The sequence below is a fragment of the Pholcus phalangioides genome, unplaced genomic scaffold (assembly GCF_987345545.1).
Source record: "Pholcus phalangioides strain wild (caught in Gottingen) unplaced genomic scaffold, Ppha-v1.0 ptg000015l_1, whole genome shotgun sequence".
NCBI classification, from domain to species: Eukaryota; Metazoa; Arthropoda; class Arachnida; order Araneae; family Pholcidae; genus Pholcus; species Pholcus phalangioides.
In genome coordinates, this window is record NW_028301608.1 from 109,167,552 (window position 1) to 109,188,523 (window position 20,972).

At 35.5% G+C, this 20,972-nt stretch overlaps 1 protein-coding gene across 1 annotated transcript in view; it reads left to right on the plus strand.

The window, feature by feature from the left end:
* alpha-Catr (alpha-catenin related) overlaps nucleotides 1-20,972 on the plus strand; it is a 278,683-nt gene that overhangs the window by 218,682 nt on the left and 39,029 nt on the right. The window contains exons 9-10 of the mRNA XM_089245109.1: nucleotides 1,320-1,406; nucleotides 5,861-6,019. Coding sequence (XP_089101235.1) covers nucleotides 1,320-1,406; nucleotides 5,861-6,019 — 246 coding nt within the window. The remainder of the gene's footprint in view (nucleotides 1-1,319; nucleotides 1,407-5,860; nucleotides 6,020-20,972) is intronic.

Below are 20,972 nucleotides of genomic sequence, written 5' to 3' on the forward strand. Positions count from 1 at the left end.
TTTTCAATTTCAGTGTGTGTTGTATTTGTTTTTTTCTTTAAATTTCATTATTTCAACTTTTAATTTTGTTTTTATAATATTATTTCTTTAACTTTTTTTCAAAGCGTATTTTTGTTATAATGACGAAATAATAATTTATATGTTATTGGTTTGACTTCATTAATAATATTTACCGGGATAAATGAGCTTATAAATATATACAGGGTGTCCTGCAAGTCCTAATGCGGCTTTCATCCCATCAACTGTTTGTTCGTTGTAGAGGTCTGGTTCAAATTTAGAAAATGCTTAAAATGTGTTCAAAAATCACCCTGCACTAGTTTTAAGAATGAAAACATACAGCGTGTCACAAAATAAGAATCTTTATTTAGTCCCCCCCTCCTTCCCAGTTCACTAACTTCCAATTAGAAAGCTGTTGCCCTGTCTTGCCTGGGGCCAAAAAACATTCACGTTTGTAAGTGTTATACTTATTGAGATGTTTGAATTCGAAAATCGGAGAAAAGTTAGAAAAGAACGGAATGAACTAACGGGAAACAATTCTTTTCCTCATTCATGCTGTTTTCCCTCAACGTTTCTCCAATTCGTGAATTAAAATATCTCATCGAATATTGCAGTTAGAAACACGCATTTTTTTTGCCTCATGCAAGACAGGGCAACAATTTTCTAATTGGGTTTTTTTTTTAATACAGGGTGTCCAAATAGCGATTTGGACTTTTTTTTATCATTCGATTATTTTCGTCACACCACGGTCATTTTCTGCAGACGAGTGCTAATTCGATCGGGACCTACAATTTATTGCGGATTCTGAAAGGCAGCCTTTTTCATACTCACCGAGAGGTTGGTGCACTATCCCTTCGGTGTGGGACTCCCTGCGGTAATAATCTTTTTCCTTGACAATTTCGCCGTTTCTGTTGCACGCCTGTGTCAGGAAAGTTTCTGACAAGGACGAACCGGGTATTGAACTCGCGACACCTCTAAACATCCTCTGGTACTTAAGGCGAGTATCTTATCGACCTGGGCTACATCACCTTAGATTTTTTTTTTTAATATTATTATGTGACACATTGTATTTTCATACTCAAAACTGGTACATGGTGATTTTGGAAGACATTTTGAGCGATTTTAAAATTTCAACCGCACCTCTACGACGAACAGGTGAAGAGATAAAGGCCGCACTAAGACTTACAGGACACCCTTTATATTTCTGATAGAATAAATTTAAAGATATTTTTAAATTTCAATCAAAAATTATCATTACTGGAATAACTGGGAAAAATGTGCGGAATGAAATTGTGTTAATTTGTCATTTATTTTTTGTGAAGGACCAAATCGGCAGATTGTCTCCGAGTGAAGAAATGGATGGGACGATACACGAAACGCTCAGAGCACTGAGAGATTTGAAGCTTCAGGTCAGACTTAAATTCATCTGTTGTAAATTCAACATCATTCATAACTCATTCCATGTTTAAAACGCACTGAACCGAATGAAATTACAATTGGTTTGTATTATTTGTAATTGATTACACAATTACGATACGGGAAATTGAGATTATAAATACAGGACATCGCCGATTTCCGCTAAAAATGTTGCCAATTGTCGGCCAAATCGCCACCCATTCCTTACAAATAACCCTTGGCGAGAAATGTAGTGCTACAGCGATTTCTAATGCATTTCACGGGGAAAAAATGTCGAACTCTCGGCCAAGGCCTCTTTACAGCATCATGGGTCCATAGGTTAGGTGATTTTTCCAGGATCCCCTACCTAGCCAGAAATTTCTGCTATCCTTGTTTGCATACTCACTTTCGAAAATATGCTCAGATCTCATTTTTATGAACCCCTTTCTGCACTATAGGCCCAAGACGGCATTAAAAACACGGAAAATATGTGAGATTAATATTGATATTTATAGTCATAATTACCATAATATAATGTGAAAATTACGCTAATTATCTCCAACCCGATTTTCGTAAGGGCTATGAATTGAAGTAAACTTCATTGAAAAAAAGTCAAAAAGTGTACGTGTCCTGTTATCATCCTAATTATGATAAATAACGCGGAATAACGGCAAAAAATGTGTCGTTATATCCAAGGTCGTTGTGTTTTTATTGACGTTATAAGCAAAGTTTCGTTACAAAGTACGTTATCCTCTCTGGTAATTAGTCATAACCACCAATTATTGACGTTATAACTGAGGTGTCTCGTTATAACCGAGTTCAACTGTATATTTTACGGTAAATGTAAATAAATACGCTTATTATGCATAATTACTTTTAGAATTTTGGTAAATTTGCTAAATTTCCCTAAATTAATCACTTTTACAGGCGATTATGCATAGTACTCAATTTGCCGTTGGTAAATTTAATAACTATAACAATTATCACTTTTATCGGTGATTATGCATAATACCCAAGCACAACATCGTTTGTAAACATTATAAATCGTACTATATGATACACGATGCATGATGATTCATACATATATCGCATCATCATATCAGGGTACGATCGTAAAATTTGTCATCATTATATCGTGGTCCGACTATATATTCATTACACATACTAGACTCATTCGGAATTTTTTCATGTTTATTAAATTCTCCAATTACATTAGAGTATTATGCATAATCACAGACAAAGGTGGTAAATATCAAGTATTTATCAAATTTACCACCGACAATTGGATATTATACTTAATCGCCGGTAAAAGTGACAATTCTTTTGGTATTTATCACTTTCACCAACGACGCTTTGGTATTATGCATATTCGCGGGCAAAAGTGATAAATGTAATAAACTCACCAAGCCGATAGGAAAGCATGCATAATAAACGGTTATTATGTATAATAACCGATGTATCACATTTACCCTTTACTACCCCCTACTATTACTACTAATTTTTACTACATTAACCCTAACATATATATTTCCCAGAATCTTTTACTTTCATGCAGTACAAGACAACAATACCATTAAAAATTATATTCTCAAACACTGGAAGTTTTGAAGGAAACTAAAGATAATTAAGCATATTTCTTTAAAAAAAATAATTAATTTCTAAAAATTGAGAGCCAAAAATTAGTTATTTTTAAAGGAAAAATTCTTATCGGAAAACAAAGTTAATAATAAAAATAAAGAAATATTGAAATTATAATAAAATATCCGGGACGTACTAGAAAATTTAAAAAAAAAATTACTTTAAATTTATGAGCAAAAATAGCTTCTCTTCATTATGCTTCTCATTTAACACCTAATAACATTTCTCGATTTTACGTGGAAAATATTTCTCAATGAATTTTTTATTAAAAGTTTTTCCCGATAAAATTTATATTTGTTTCCGAATCGATTAATAAACGAAAATAATTACCCGTGATGAAATTTCTAGCATATGTAATTTACTGAAGAAGTTAATTTTATGCACACTAAAAAGTTACTCTTTTATATCGAATACTATACGATGTTTAATCCACGAGGAATTTTACTATTTTGCAACGTTTTATGAGTTTCGAAAATTAAATTTCATAGCAGATATGAAAATTGAAATTTAAATATGATAAACTCTTTCATAATAAGATGTTAATGCATGATTAAACAGTCTTTTTCCGTATTGATGCAAAATTTATCTCAATATTTTTCGTAACAATTTAAAATTTGTTTTTATGAAAATGTTATATATGACTAGACTTGAAAAGAATGAATTAATTTGTATTTAAAAAAATTAATGTAAGGATTGTTAATAAGTTTTCTATGAAAAAAATGTAAAAAATATTAGCTAAAATGTTCCAGTCATTATGGAAAGATAGGTTGAGAATTAATTATTGGGAATAGTAATTATGTATCGTCATTTTATTTATTGTTAGAAACACTGTTGTCAACTGAATTAAAACAGCTTCAATTTCAACACAATATAATGTTGTTGTTTTTTTCAGAAGTAGATCTTAGATAATCGGATTTTATTTTTATCCGAAACTACGGTTCGCAAGTAGTTGTTATGCAGATCACCACACATATTCAGCAAATATACATCTTTTTTTCAAAAGATATTGTTTTCTGGATTTGTTTTTCTTTTTTATGCGTTAAAAATCAAAAAACATTGTTATTATTACGGTCATAATTACTAAGTTTGAAAGGTATTTTTATTCAGGTTTTCAAAATCAGTTGCTAAAAGAAACTTTGAAACCATATTGTAATATTTTTTTAAAGATTTATAAATGTTTGTAACATTGTAAAAAAAATTTATCCAAATTTTTTCAAAGAAAAGAAATTTAAAATTCATGGTTATCAGATATTTTTTCCAAAAAAAAACCATTCTTATCAATATTTGTTTTTCAAAATGATTGTTAATGAAAAGTTTTCAAAACTAAATTTCATAACAATATTTCAAAGCCAATAAGTCAAAAGCAAAATTTCAAAAGCAATAATTGTTTTAAAGATTTTTTTCGCTCAAAATCATTTGTTATCTAAACAGCTTTCAAATGACATCAATATCGAAATTTATCAAAACAATTTTCAAGAGCAATTGTTATCAAAAAAAAAATTTTTTTTTAATAGCAAATTATTATTAGAAATAACAATTTTCGTTTGCAGTGAAAATTTTTTTTTAAAGCAATTATTATAAAAAAAAAATTCAAAGCCATTGTAAACATATTTTTTTCTCAAAAGACGTAGTTATAAAAAAAAATTCAATAGTCATTATAAAAAAATGTCGAAAGTCATTGATTTAAAAAAAAAAATTCAAAATTCATTGTTACAAAAATTTCCAAAAGTTATTGTTTTAAAACAAATTTCAAAAGTCATCAAAACAATTTTCAAAAGCACGTATTATAAGAAAAATCAAAAGGAGTAATTTTGAAAAGAAAATTCCAAAGCCGATTCTTATAATTTTTTCTCCAAAATCCAATATTTTTTATTCAGATTTAAAAAGAAAAATCCATTGTTATTTGAGATATTTTCCAAATCATTGAGTTTTTTTAAGACATTGTTATCAGTTTCATTAATTAATGAATCTTTCTTCAGGAGCCACTGCTAGCGAGATAGAATCAAGCTTGATCATTATTCGTTGAAACATTTTCAAGCAGATCATCAGGGAAAAAACCACAGCAATTTCCTCCTAATTATTTATTTCCATCAAAACCAAAAATAATTCTCCGAAATAAAAAATTTAACACAGGAAGAATAATATATAAATATTCCCAATAGACGCATTCGATGAGAGCATTCACAATTCATGTAACTAAATATTCAAAATAGCATTCGTAATAATGAACGTAAATGACAATCGTCATTTTCCCTAATTAAATTTACCGATATCAGAGACATAACCAAACAGGTATTAATTTTTATCAGGAACCATTTTTTTAAAACAAAATGACTTGAAATGATAATAAAATTATATTGTGTTGAATTAGAACGATAATTATTCTTGCGTGGTCAATTAAGAAAATTCTCATTATCGTGTTCATTTTAAGACAATAATTAATACTTAGTTTTGGATAATGGCCTAGTTTATGATAATTATTCCCAAAATGATACGAGATGGGGACTTCCGAAATTACTTTTTGATAATTTCAATTATCCCGTTCCACGCATGTTTAACATGAATGTTATAGTAGAATTCTTAAGTATTGATTTCGAGGAATAAAATAGTTCTCCTTAGAGAGATCGAATCGACGATTATAGTATTGAGAATCGAAAGTCTTTTACGAGGTGATTAGGAGGATTTGATACTTATTTTTCTCGTAATTCGTCTCGAGAGATCGTTGTTCCAGGATAATTTTGAAAGTATTTCTTGATTGTCTGCAAACATTAGATGTTTCTGAATCAGTTGCCATTTATGAATGGAAATCAATTTTCTCTCTTTATTGCAGCTTCAGAAGACGGCCCTAGAGCAAGCTGAGGACTTGTTGAAGTATGACAGTGAGGCTACTTTACTGAATAGGTTAAAGCACGCCTCCATCACCGGGGACCACAGCAGACTTCAGCAGTATAGCGAAATGTTCAGTGAACATGCGGACCATCTCCAAGAGGTAACTAGTAAATTGGGTGTCCAGAAAAATAATTTTAAAGGCGAAAAACGCAAGAAAATGTTTGCATATTTTTATTGGGGGGGGCTCTGATAGTGAAGTATTTTGTTGAAATTGATATAAGGGCCTCCTCACACGGGGATATTCACATCGAACTCTAATAACCTCAACATGAGAGTTGAATTGACTTGCGCAAATCGAGTTGCCCGTTCTCCCTCACACGATGCTATTAAATACAGAGAGAAAAAATATAAATGTGTTTATATATCGTGGAGGGGGTGCGGAGGTTTTCCCATGTACTCCCACACGCACGTGTGTGCATGATCTATATTTACATTACACGCATTCCATTTAAAAGGGATTTGGGTAAATACGCGTGTATAGTTGCATCAGAGAATATTTCTGAAGAAAATACAAGTTAAATGAAATATAACTGTGTTTATTTTGTGACAAAATTCAGTGTCGGGTCACCCCTCGTACAACCTCGACCGACGAAAATATGAAGAGATATTCCAAGAATCGCGTTACTTTTGTTGCGTTCTACTAGCACGCAATATCGCCGATGACTCCGCCGTGTAGGACATTTCTTCGCCGATATGCCGATATTGACGACGAAATATTGGCAATAATCTCCGACGTCAGGCGATGAGCTCCGAAGAGATACACGTTTTCAATCCTCTCTCGATATTAAGTCTCGTATCAGTCGCAAGACTTCAGCATCCCCGTGTGACGAGGCTCTAAGTTAGACGTAATATGGAACATGGACAAAAGAAAAGTTCAAAAAAAAAAAGTTAAAATTTGCACCACCAGGTGAAAAAGTGGTGCATAAAAAAAGAAGAATCGCAAATTGGAAATATGAACCTTTAGTTAATAAGAGCAATGTTTTGTTTTTGTGCATGTTTTCAATATGCGTCTTCCATTTGCGTCAATAACATGCTCAGAGCTCGTAATGGCAACACCAGCTCTAGTAGATTAATGTCTATTAAGCTCTAGTGTTGGTTATGGCATGTTCAACAGTAGTGCGAAGGTTTCTTTAGGAATTGCAACAACATGACGTATCATGTTTGTTTTTAATTCAGAGTCCGTATGATTCCTCCATACTCATAATCTTTGAGAAATCCGAACAACCATAAGTCATTGACGGAGAACGTGGAGATTACACAAGTGGCTCGCGGAGCATATACATATCACTCAAATGATCCACGGCATATTTATTTTAGTGACCCGCAGTGTCTTTACTGATCGCTGCGTCCTGTGACGCAGTTCTAGAGCACTTGAGTGGTCCCTGGTGAAGTTCCACATCACTGCAGTTACTCGCGGCACAGTTCCAAATCACTAAAGTGTCTCGTGGCACCTTTTCAGATCACTAAAGTAACCCATGCCATATGTACAGATCGCTTGAGTGAACCGCGGCACAAATTCCCAAGCACTTTCGTGGGCCGCTGCACATTTCCACACCACCGCTTGAGTTGCCAGTTGCGCATTTGAAGTTGATCATTCGAGGCCTGCGAACCGTTATTAAATCAATGAAATGGCCTGCACTCTCTCAAAGGGTGAGCACCCTTGTTTTAGAGCCTTGAGGAGAGCATTTCTCAAGGCTGTGGCATTTAAGCGTGTGATTGACGCAAAAGGAACGTTGAATAAATGCTGTGATTGAATGAAGTTTTGTTTCTCCGATTTGTGTTTCTTGTTTTTTATGCGCCACTTTTTCATCTGGTGGTCAAAATTTGAACTGCAATTTTCTTTCCCCCCCCCCCCATGATCTACAAAACGCATAAGCCAATATTCAATGGATTACGTCAACCAGAACCGGCTCCATAGGTCTGACAAAGAAAGGGTTCCCAAGGTTTCCTCCTCAAAAAATTCGCGTACAGTCATCTCACCCAGAAATACATAGAAACAAAAAAACTGGCGGAATGTGTTCACCAAAGCCGCAAAAAATTATTAAAAGTGATAACAGTCAGCTACTCATTGCCTCTCGCGCTTCTTGGAGATATCTATTAAACACTTCTTTTCACTTTCTTTTCCTTTCTTTCCTCCAGCTTCTCTATTCTAGGAACTAGCTATTTCTTTTTTTTCCCCTTTCTTTGTCTGCGCTGTAACCGATCGGGTGTTTGAATGACGTCATTCTAACATTCTAGGTTTGCCAGATTTATAAATTCATTCTCTTGGCCTCTATATTGGCATTTAAAATATTAATATTTGCATTTTTAAAACTTCCGTGGAATTTACAAAATTCCAACGATTTTTTTAAAATATATTTTTTTGCATATTTAAATAAGGAAAAATCAGTGGTAATTTTTTCAAAACTTTTTTGAGGACGTCCGTCACCTTGGTACTCTTTCCTTTTGGGTACAGGATCATTTTAAGAAAAATACCACCCGGTACCTCCTAAATATTCTCCTGGACAATTTCTTTCTAACGAATATGTTGCATGCCATGAAGTGCTATGAGTTTGTGTATTGTGCGTGCACCTACCGGATTCATGATGTCAGAATTATGCGTTTCGGGATCAAGAAGTGCTGCCATCTGTCTTACATGTTTTAAAGGGAAAATGGCATGACTGAATTTTCGTTATTATGTAAGTATTGTGTTGAATGACCCGCCTGCTGTTTGTGGCGAGCCTTCTCTAGTTCCCTTCCCCCTCCGCCCAAAATTTTTCAGACTGTAGCAATCTGTTTCGGAGAAATTTATAATTAATGAGCTTTCTTTCCCGTTTTGAATTTTCTCTCCGTTTTTCGGAATTTCTTCTCCCTTTTCTTTTGTGAACTTTTGTTCCATTTTCTTTTCCCAATTTCTGCTCTTGCTTTTCTGAATTTCTGCTCTCTTTATTCCCTGTTTTGCACTCTTGCATCTCTTTCCTGAACTTCTACTCCTTTTTTGCTTTTTTATTTTAATTTCCACCCCCTGTTCAAATTTCTGCTTTCCTCACCTTTTCTGAAATTCTGCCTCTTCTTTGCCATTTTCTGAATTTCTGCTCCTTTGTCTATTCTGAGGTTTCTGCTGTCTGTACTTTCTGAATTTTTGCCCTCTTCATTCCCTGTCTTGAAATCTTGTTCTCTTTGTTGAACTTCTATACTACTCTTCCTTTGCATTTTTTTTTAAATTTCTACCCCCTTTCAAAATTTCTGAAATCAAGTTAATAATAAATTGCATGCCATCAAGCCCACACTTGGCCATTGGCGTTCGAGCTGCAGAACTAACCGGAAGGATGAAGTTCTGCTTGCCAGGTTGCGCATAGGACACAGTCGTATCACACAATCATATCTTTTATTACAAGAGAGTCAGTCACAGTGCCCACATTGTCAAAGTCCATTGCTCATGCTTTTATTTGTTCATATCATCGTCATCATTTTACGACCGTTTTTGGTCAAAGTCATCTTTCACTTCATGACATTTTAAATGACCATAGCGATGCATCTCGCATTTTTAAATTCATTGAGGCCATTGGTTTTTATAACAAATTATAGATTTTTACAATTCATGTCATTGTTTTACGTTTTACGTTTCTTTTTATCATGCACAGTTTTAGTATTTTGACATGACAGAAGGATGATTTTTCTTATCTTTATATAATCATTTGTTTTGGCGCAGTTTGACCATACTGGTCCTTGTGCCAATAAATTTAAAATCCGATGCAATCCAAATTTCTGCTTTTCCCCCTTTTTCTGAATTTCTGTTCCCACTCCTTCTTTGCCATTTTCTGAATTCCTGTTATTTTTCTCTTGCTCCCAGCCCCTTGGCCACTTTTGAGATCCTGCTTCTTTTTTCATTATTTGTCCCCTTTTACCCTTTTCTGCTTTTTTCTGAATTTTAGTCTCTCTAACTCGTCCTTCTCGGCATCCAGCGTTCCAGATACCACCATATGATACGCACGTTCCTTTCGGACGTATTTTCAATTGCGTCTTCTCTGCTCCGGCCAATACGGTTTTTTTTTTTTTGTAACGAATTGTAAATTAGGTTTCGAACTTTTTTTGTGCTGGATTCCAAACATCGTATCACCAAAAAAAGAAAAAAGGAAGCTTATTTTCCTGACGTCGTTGGTATTTATTTGCTTTTTCCCCTTCAGCCTTTCTTATCAGCCTGGACCCAGATATATCGAACGCCTTTAAGAAATGGGAGAAGTTGTGTGTAGGACGCCTGATGACAGAAGTCCAGCCGAATCTTGGGTCGATTGCTTTGTCCCCTTCAACCACGTGGGACACCCTCTTCTCTCTCTCTCTCTTCCTCGTACTTCTTTTATATGATCGGTGGGAATCGATGTACGACATGATCGATGTTTTAAGTGCATCCGATTCTGGAGTCCTATGTCACGAGGAATGTGCGTCGAGATGCTCCCCTGAGGGGGGAATTCTTTCCCGTCTCCAACTACGTGTAGTTGGAATAAGATTCCGGCGCAAAAGACGGTTCGGTTTTCGATTAACACTGGCGATATCGGGTTTATTTCTCTCGATGCACTGTCCAACAAGATCCAGAGCAGAAGTTGATGGATATAATCCTATCAAAAACAATGTAACGCGGCTGAAAAAAAAAAAATGAATAGAGATGAATAGCGTTATTGAGAACGTGTAACAGGAGAGGGGATTTCGTTCGAGAGGAACAATATGCCAATCTATTTTTATTGATCATAAACTATTATGCAAGGATGACGTCACTCTCCGCTACCATGCGAAGGTTTTCTACAACTGGCTGTTGCGAAGATGAATTTCTTTTGGAAAGAGGGAAAATTCAAGGAAAGTGACGTCATCCTTGCATAAGTCGCCATCTGGTGGCAGCGTCAGCAATTGTGAGCTTGACTTGAGTCAGGTCCGGCCGTCCATGTACGGTCCCTTTCAGTGTATACGAGCTCCAAGGAAAGGTTGAGAGATTCGTTGCCTAGTGGTCTCTAGGGCAGTCACTCATTTTGTATCTCTTCCGCAGATAAACAATTGCATCTTTTTCATGTAGATTTTTTTCTCTCCATAATTTGGTCCTATCACATTCAAACATATATTGTATTTTTCTCCGAAACTCCCTCAGAAAATTCCCGATGTATTCACATTGTTAAAACTGAAACCTGTTTCTCACTATTCTTACTTTGTGTAGTTTTGAAACTTTACGTGCATATACAATGTACACATATGCTTTGTATACTCCCCTTGTAATTATGTATCCATGCATTTTGCGACCTCAATAGTCACACTATTTTTTCCCCTTTAATTACCCAGACTAGGAAGTGCGTAACGCTTCCCCTAGCCGTTTGCGTTTCACATATAATTTGTAACTGGATTTTTTTTTTCATCTATTTTCATGTAAAAATTGTGTATTGTATGATACTCGGAATGCAACTGACTAGCACGTGTGCTTTGATTTTTCACACCTTCTTGACTCTTCCTGCCCCTACTATACTCTTTTTTACCCCGGCGGTGACCTATCGGTTAGAAATTCTTCGGAATATATGGACTGGGTCGCCGTTTTGGTTAGTAAGTGGTCTAGGGCGTTCCCCGGAAAGTGAAAGGACGTGGGTTCGATTCCCCGCAAAAGCAGTTGAATTTTCTCTCTTTCCAAAAAAAAAAAAATTCATCTTCGCAACAGCCAGTTGTAGAAAAACCTTCGCATAAACTGTTATTTCGAATTCATTATTTTTCATTGCAATTTTCAAACATTTGATTCTAAATTATTTCGTATGTGGTGATTATTTCTGAGGCTTGTAAACAGCACAGCTTATCGATGTTTAAAAATTGCAGTATGGGTGCCGCCGGGAGGTCGTATGGACCAGGGACGGATCTAGGACGGTGTGTCAGGGTTGGCGAATTGTGTAAGTTCGTGGGATCATCCAGTATGTTGTAGGGCATGCACACTTTTTTCCATACAATTCGGCTCTTGGGGTGAACGATCGCTTCCCTCTGGATCTACGCCTGAGTGAAGGCAGGCTGTCTTTAGCTGCGAATGAAGAGGAGGGAGATTTATTCAGCTTCGAATATGGAGCGGATCCAGAGCTATGTGTGGAAGAAGTAACTTACTGTGTAGGTACATTGGATCATCCCGTATTTTTACAGGATAGACAAATTTCCCTCCTACTATTCGGCTCTTGGAAGGTGCGGTCGCTCCCATCTGGATCCGCACCTGTTGTGGGCGTCATGCTGGACTCTCATAGTGAGGATCCAGGAATGAACCCCCGTTGGCGAAACGGTGGTGGTTGGTTTTCTTCGGTTTTCCAATTTCGTGGCGTCTCCCATTTGGAAATGTACTGAAACAAAGAACAGGCAGACCTTCGACGCGATTCTTGCATAACTTGATTAATACAGAATTTTCACTTCAAAACCTGAAAGACAGATGACAGCACCATACTATAACACGTTGGTGTGCTAACCCCTCGATGGGAGACTTCCTGTTGTAGCAATTTTTTCTGCGGTCACCGTTTTTTGTTGTACCCCTGTGTCAGGAAATTTTTCTGACAAGGATGAACCGGGTATCGAACTCGCGTATTTGTTTAAAATTACGCGAGCCGCATCTAGCCAGTGAACCACTGGTCGAACGTCTTTATCTATCATATTCTGTTGCAAATTAGATCCGATTCGGAAAAGTGATAGGAATGCAAATATGTCCGTAAATAATGATTTCATATCAATGCAAGTTTTATGCCTAACCAATTTCATAGCAAAAACGTCGTTGAAAACGCATCATTATCATTTTCAATTCGATTCGGACGATATTCCGGGAAAATCCAATTGGAATTTCATCATCTCATTAAAGTTTTTGACGTGAATACGTCTTTTAAATCATCTGACGATACTGAGAGCATTCGCAAAAACTTGCGTGACGAAATTCATTAAACGCTCATATCTTGCGATGTACCCAACGTAAGTCAAAAGCAATGGTGTCGTCCGATGTACATATTGCAAAGATGCATTCAACGATATCACTCCTGTTTCAATATCTCTTACTCTCTAAGCACCAGGCCCACTGCCCTGATTCGTGACAAATTGTTTTCCGCTATATCTTGAACAGTTCACAACGAAAATAGACGCTATCGGTGCGGTTTGTTAGCTATTAGGAAGACAAAGCCGATGATAATCAAATAATTTCATTATGTCAGTACCTACCACGTGATTCAAGGCACAAAAAACGTATTCACGTCAAAACTTGTAGCCGTGTCTATAACACGGCATACCCCAGTTTTTTTGTTTTGTTTTACTGCTGAATAGCTGATATGTTGTGGTTTAGACAACAACCAAGAAGATGGAGAAAACTCGATGAATTTAGTTCCAAGTTTCCAGAAGAAACTGTAAAGCCTTGAGAAAATGTCGAATATACGTGATACTTTCTACGGAATCGGATTTAAGGTAGGAAAATGTCTCAGAAACATTCGGAAAGTATACGAAAAAGAAAAAATGCTTTTTCGCCAGTGTTGTTGAGCCATCAGTAAAAGTCCCTGGAGACGATACGATACGATCCTTTAAATAAGAAGGGGAAAAAATCATATATAAAGGGCTTTTCCTACATACATGGAAATGGGAAACATCGGCTGAATGAAGTTACGAAAAGCTCTTTCGCAGTTTTCAGCTTTAGAATACAAATGAGACATGGGCCAGTGCTCGAAGGGGTGTAAAATTCAAAAGTCAAGCATTCCTCCTATGTACATACCGTATGAGGCTGTGTATGAGAGAGAGAGGCGATGGTGTATCATCTTACTTGCTGGTAAGCTTCCTACGTGGACTGTTCACGTAAGTTCTCTTTTTAGATTTGCAAATAATTTAAGGAATATTCGCAAGTTTCTGGTTGCGCAAAATGCACGTTCCTGCATGCGTCGGGCTCTCACCTCATTCATTTTTAACTCGCGACTCACAGTACTGTTTGTTGATTTGTGCCCTTTGCTGTCCTAAGACGCATTTCTGAACAGAACATAAATTTCGTGAACTATGTGGTGTTCACAGAACCCCACTGAGAGACCGTATACGTTTAAATATGAAATATATAACTCTTAAGGAAAATATGGGGGGTCAGTTTCTTCTTATTAAGAATAAAATATTTTTGAATAATCCCCTGAAACGTTTTTATTATGAAATTTTTTAAACAGAAATTTCATATCTGATACAATAGGTCATATGATCAGTAGGTCCTATGGCATAGGAAATTGATATGTTCGAAATTATGAGTTATTTTGGTCTATTCTCTGCCAGTAATGCTCATCATTTTGGCTATCAACTGCGGCAGTTGTGCAGCCTTTCATAATCTTCATCAGAACGCCCGTCATGAAATTTGTAAAAATAGTATTATTGCAGTATCATTAGGATTTTTCTAGGATGCGAATAAAATATGAGCTTATCTCTGTCGTCTATGTTTTGACGTCTATGCGTGGAAATAGAGTAATGTGGTGTGGACTTCAAGATCACACGAACAAGTCTTTCAAGCATGTTGAATTCAAAAACTATTGGAAAGAATTTAATTTAATCAATCAGCAGATTTCGAAATGTTTGTAGTATATCCAATTGTGGAGTTGGAACTTCCGAAATCTTTTGGTGAAACTACCTGTGAATCATACCTTTTAAATATGCCTAAATAAAATACAAAGTCTTGAAGCTCATAAATATTAACTGTATAAATAAAAGAATCCATAATCTATTCGATTATATGCAGATTGATATAATCATATTCATTTTTTTCACCAAAAACAAGAGAAAAATTGGCTGATAGGATGTTACAACATGGCTGCAAGTTTATAGAATAAAAATTAATACAAATAAAAAGGCAACAACAGGCAAACTGTCTAATGAGGTGACTTTGAAGAAAGTCCATAAAAAGATGTGGATGTCAAATAAAAATTCTAAAATTCAGCAACCCAAATTAAAAGTAGTTTTCACGAAAAAAAACCTGGAAAAAATACAATAATGAAACTATGAGAAAAATACATCAAGGTTGTCTTCGAGTGCTCATTTGCGCCTTATTGCAGTATAGTACGGCCAGTATGACACCTTGAATTGAAGAAATCATGTATATGAGGTATTGATGATTTTGTCTTGATGGCCTTCTTCTTCTAATGGAACTTCTGAATGCACGTTGTATTTTGTCGAACATTAATTATATAAGTGCCAGATTTATTTTCGTTACGTTACAGCGCAACTGATAACCGCTATGCGGTCGTGTAGGGTTTTTTTTTGCAGTTTTTCAACTTTTGGTGTGAAATCGAGCCGGTCTTCCATTTGAAAAAGTCTTTTCAAGCAAGCTGACCTTTAATAGTATACTTACGTATAGTATAAAAATTCAAGCATTTTCCATTTCATTTCAAAATATGGACGTCAGATGGCAGCACAAAAAAATAAAAAAATAAATAAAATTAAAAAGAAAAACACGAAAAATCACAAAACACGAAAAAATCATCGCGGATGGTGCAATATTATATGTACATATACAGAAAAATTGTGTGAGGATTTAAAAAATATCTGAATTACTTAAAATTTTGAGTTCGAAACAATCCCGAAAATTCTACGTATATTATATAGTGTGTCCACATTAATTCGTAAATGGTTAAAAAAATTGATGAAATTGAAGGAATTGGTGTATAACGTTTTCGCAAACCGCATTTGTAATCTCCCGAAGGGAGATACAGTCAAACCTCGTCAGTGCGTCACCCGGTTAACACGTCACTCCGCTTACCGGATCACTTTTTGGAAGTACCAATTATCCTCAACCAGGAATTGGCACAGCTATGGTTCACTCCGTTTAACGAGTCACTCCGCTTATCAAGTCATATTTTTGCTGAACTGAACTGAACTGAATGGAAGTGTGGATTTGGTGGTTCCTAAGAATTCAATCTCAACTGCCACCTTAAAAAGTGCCATGAAACGGCTGTGAAGGAGAGATTTGTTGTGTTTAGAAAGTGTGTGTAAGTTGTGTGTGTAGAAGGAGAAAGGATAGAGGGGAAAATTTTAGACACAATCGGGAAAAAACTTTGTCCAATAACAAGAGGATTTTTCAAGTCAATAGATTTTCCTGCACGAAGCACACCACAGTCCATACAGAGACAGTTTTTCTTTAGCAGTCCAGCATCCAGCAAGCAAGTTCTTATACAGTCACTTTATGATAATTCAAGTCCATTTACAGATCACCATCTACACCGGATCAGATTAACAAAAAACCCATTTCTTCTAAGATGGTAGGTAAGAAAAACCGCTCATCTCTTAGAGCGCAAAAAGACCTTTATAGTTCAATAGTTAAGATTCATTAATGTATCGATAAGAATTCAGGATAAAAACCTGAAAAACAAGCACTATGACCATTATCATCATGGCATAATTTTATATTTACAGGGGTCCTACTAACAGCAAGAAAGTCTTATTAAAAATTCAAGAATTTTATAACAAGAATTATCAGCAAAATAGCAAAAAGCACAAAGTAAAAAGTCCTCAGGCCATACCATCACAATATCCAGTATTTACATGGGATTTTCCCCAAAATACTATTTACAAGAGATTTTATCCCATTCCAGTATTTACAAGGGATTCAAAACCTCAAAAACCACTATAGTCAAGGGATTATTTTCCCAAATTCAATATTTACACGGGACAATAAACCAAAAATCCACTATTTACAAGGGGTACCTTATCCCAAGACAATCCAATATGTAACCGAAGTCAACAAGTGTTCAGTTTTCATTAATTTCTTTCATTTTAACTTTTTCAATTTGGTATAAGATACCATTCTTCTAACAATATCGATTGCAATTTGTAAGTTAGAATTTATAACATACCTCTGACTTATCAAAAAAGTCAAAAATTTACTCAGAGCAATTTTACAAATAGACCAAAACAAAATCCTAATTAAACCCAGCCTATAAAAAATAGGAAGGTGTGAAAATTTTTTATCAGAGTAAATCAGCATTTCAGTAATAATACTCACAAAAATACTGGCTTCCATAATATCAGAGAAATAATTTACCATACCGAATTATCCCAATTACTCAAAATAGAGCCCACAAAGTAGACCGGAGGGATGCTATGTGCCTTACTAATACTCATTTCAGAGTCAGCTTCACCCTGAGTAAAATATGTGCAAGAGCAACAAGAAAATAGCTCAACCATATGTGCCATCTTTTGCAAGATTAACTCAAAGAGTTCTTCAGAACCACTTGCTAAGTATTTTACATGAACTCCAAGGAGCTCATTTAAGCATTTGGCTAAGTTACAACTTTCCACTAAGTTGAGGGGGTGTTTAGGGGCTTCGAGCCAAAGTTTTCCAAGAAAATCCAAAATTCTGGAAAAAACACCTTGTTTTATGCAAGAGAACTTTTTAGCCAAGGGAACACATAAAGCTAACTCGCAGAGGTCCCTATCAAATACCTGGTCCCTGAGGGGGCAACTAAAAGCCATGATAATAATAATCACAGTACTTACCCAAACAAGCCAGGAACCACCAAGAAAGAACTTATACACGAAAACTACACGGCAACCGCTCGAAAATAGCAACACTATACGGGACCGCCAGAAAAATCCAGTAGAATTCACTATACGGTGACCGACACAACCACGGCAACCGAAAAATATTCGTAGTACTTCCACTACACCATACGGCGACCGCCAGAGAAATCCAGTAGAAACACTATACGGCGACCGAAAGATGTTCGTAGTACATCGAGTACTACAGTTCTTTATGCGGCGAAAACGCAAGAAGCTACGCAATAGTACAGCATATTTGTAACACAACGTTTTCACATCCAGAAGCTTATAGCATATGAGCCCGTAGACGTACGGCCACAGCAACATAACAGGAACATAAAGAAGCAGTTACGATATCAAAAACCAAATAATTATGCTAATTACTCAATTAATTACGCAAAAACAGTTCTTTTGACGAACGTAGTGACAACGCATACAGAAACGCCGAAGCCCCCCCCCCCCCCATATTTTTGCTGTCCCAAGAGTGACTCATTAACGAGGTTTGACTGTATATCTCTTGGTACTAAAAAGGATTTAGTTCAAATTTTTGTCGGTAGAGTGCACTGTAAGGAAAAAATCAGGAGTGATTGGACCTGAACTTTCCTTCAATATCTTATGTGTCCGAAATGTTCGTAAAACTTCAGCCGGCGATTCGTGGCTGGGGTAAAACAACTTGACAAGAGCACTTTTTCCACCAATGTCAACATTACAATTCACAACGCACCTCAATATAGCGCAGCAACAGTAACAGGAAAACTCAAAAATGAGCCATTAATCGTAAACCCTGCATTTTATAGCACCCTGGTTTTGTATATTTCCAGTGATTTGCTGCCATACAGCTTCCCTCTATCGACAAAATCTTGAACTAATTTTATTTTTCTGCACCCAAAAAAAAAAATCCCCCTTCGTGAAAATAGCTTTTTCGCAAACCGCATTCAAAAATATACCAATTCCTTCAATTTTTATGGCTCTTTTGAACTACTTACGAATTCATGGGACACCGTGTCATTATGGGACACCTACTCGTTATAACCTGACACATACAATGTGTATAATTCTCAATTTCTTCACAAATCCTTGTCATGCTTCTAATTAAGCCATTATACACGTAATATAAGATCAAAGAAGAAAATTGCGTGAATGACGGAGATCCTGATCCCAAAAAATCACCTTTTCTCCTTATGAAAGTATTAATATTATATCTACTCCAGATAATCCATAGAAGAGGAGAACATCTCGCAGAATAACATCTTTCGCGAGATATTCTTCGCGAATAAAGCTAAAAAAAAACATATATATATATAATAATGCATTTATGGGAGTTACGTTATGTTATGAACAGGAGAAAGAGGAACTTGGGATATTTCGGGAGCTTCATAATATAAAAGAAAAAAAATTGCGAAGAAAACTTGTTCACGTAATGACACCTAAAGGTTTGCTGCTGACTCAAGATAAGCCGTTTGCCGAATAAACTAAAGAAAAGATGTAAGGAGTTGTTCCTTTTAAAAGATTTAGCAGAAATTTCCCCTTTATCCCATACTTATTCATTTCCTTTTCCATTCCCATGGGAGTTCGGTCTCTGGTGAATTTGGACTCGCATTAACTTCACGACATACGTAAATATCATTATAACTAAGTTGGTCATGGAAACATATAATTTTCTGGATATTATGCTGAGGTTAACTTGGAAAGAAAAGTCATCTCGTCTCCTCCGGGACTCGAACCCAGGCCCTCTTGCATACCGGGCAGGATAAGGAAGGCAGGGTCGTGTCTCCAGTGGTGTAGATGGTAGCATGCTTGGCCGGTATGCAAGAAGGCCTGGATTCGAGTCCTGGGGAGGAGACAAGATGACTTTTCTTTCCGAGTTCACCTCAGTATAATATCCAAGAAATAAAATATTTCCTTGATACCTTGGGCTGAGAAAAAGCCATGTATCTCTCTAAAGTTGGTCATGTTTAATCGAGGAAAATTACGGGAAATCGAGATCCTTAAATACGCTGAACATTGAAGAACCGGACACACCCCCGCTTTGATCCCGAATACGGAACATCACCAATTCTCGCCTACAAATACTCAAGATACCTTTAAATCTTAATTATCTGGGCATTGTTTTCAATTGAATTTTTAAAGCAACTGACTACGTTCAAATGACGATTTTTCCGAAAATTGTCGAAATTGGTTTCATGAATTCATTTGGAAGAATGTTTTATACCAGTGATTCCCAACGTGGGCGTTAATGCCCCCTCGATGGAATGTTCCAGGAGGGCGGTAGAAGCTACGGATATAACATTGTTTTATTCTTGTACATGCGATGAGTTATGGCTGATTTAAATCATCTACAACAATGGTTTCGAAGGCAACAAACAATTTTCAAACGCGTTTTTTAAAGATTCATTTTTTAGTTACTTTCTCTTTCACGTGAAAAACCAATTTTCTCAACAACTATTCAAAATATTATCATGAAATTTTTCAGTTTTGTTCCAGATAACGTTAGCTGTGCAATGAAATAGGATAGTGGCCATATGTTCAGAATTTAATATTTCACAGCTGAAAAAATCATTCCTGTAATATATGTTTTTGTATCTGTTTGTCTTCATGTGTTAATTATTAACTGTAAAAAAATGCCAGTTGGGCCTAAAATTCGGGGAAAAAATGGAGATAGGCGAATAAATGAAGGAATACTTCGAATTGCAGTGAAATAAAAGTTATTTTACAAAGGAAATGTCGGACAAACATATGAGGTGATTAGTCGCAATTAAAACTCTTTCTAAATTCTTAGAAAAACTCTGAATTTTTCTTATATTTTTGATTGCCCTAATATTTTAAATATCTTTTAATGTATTTGAAATCCCCACAAATTCTTAAATAACTCTAATGCATTTTTCAAGTATTTCTAAATCCCTTAAATGAAAATTTATTGATTTCTATATATTCACGTATTATTTCTGTATACGCGCGACTTTTTTACATTTTAGATTTTTCTCTTCCTTTAGTATTTATAAATATCACTAAATGTATGATATTGTATGGTATTGAAATGTAGCATATATTTATATAATATATATAATTTATTATACAGGGTGAGTAGCAAACAGGAAGGTATGACATTTTACTGGCGAATCGTTGATCCCAGAGGTATGCTTCAATTAAACAAAAGTTTCCAAATAACATGTAGTACTCAGAAATGCCATTCATGTTTCAAGGGTTTGTATAATTATTAAAATAAAAAACTTCACTTTTTATACAGTTCTCGTCTGCCCCGAAACCCAATTATAAAGTTGTTGCCCTGTCTCTCTTGATGCTAACCGAAAAAAAAATCCACGTTTCCAAGTGAAATATTCACTGAGATATTCGAATTTGAAAAAACAAAGAAAGTTGAGAAAAAACAAGTTTTCTCCGTTTTACGAATTTGATTATCTCAGTGAACATTGCGCTTTTAAACGTGGATTTTTTTTTCGGTTAGCATCAAGAGAGACAGGGCAACAACTTTATAATTGGGTTTCGGGGCAGACGAGAACTGTATAAAAAGTAAAGTTTTTTAC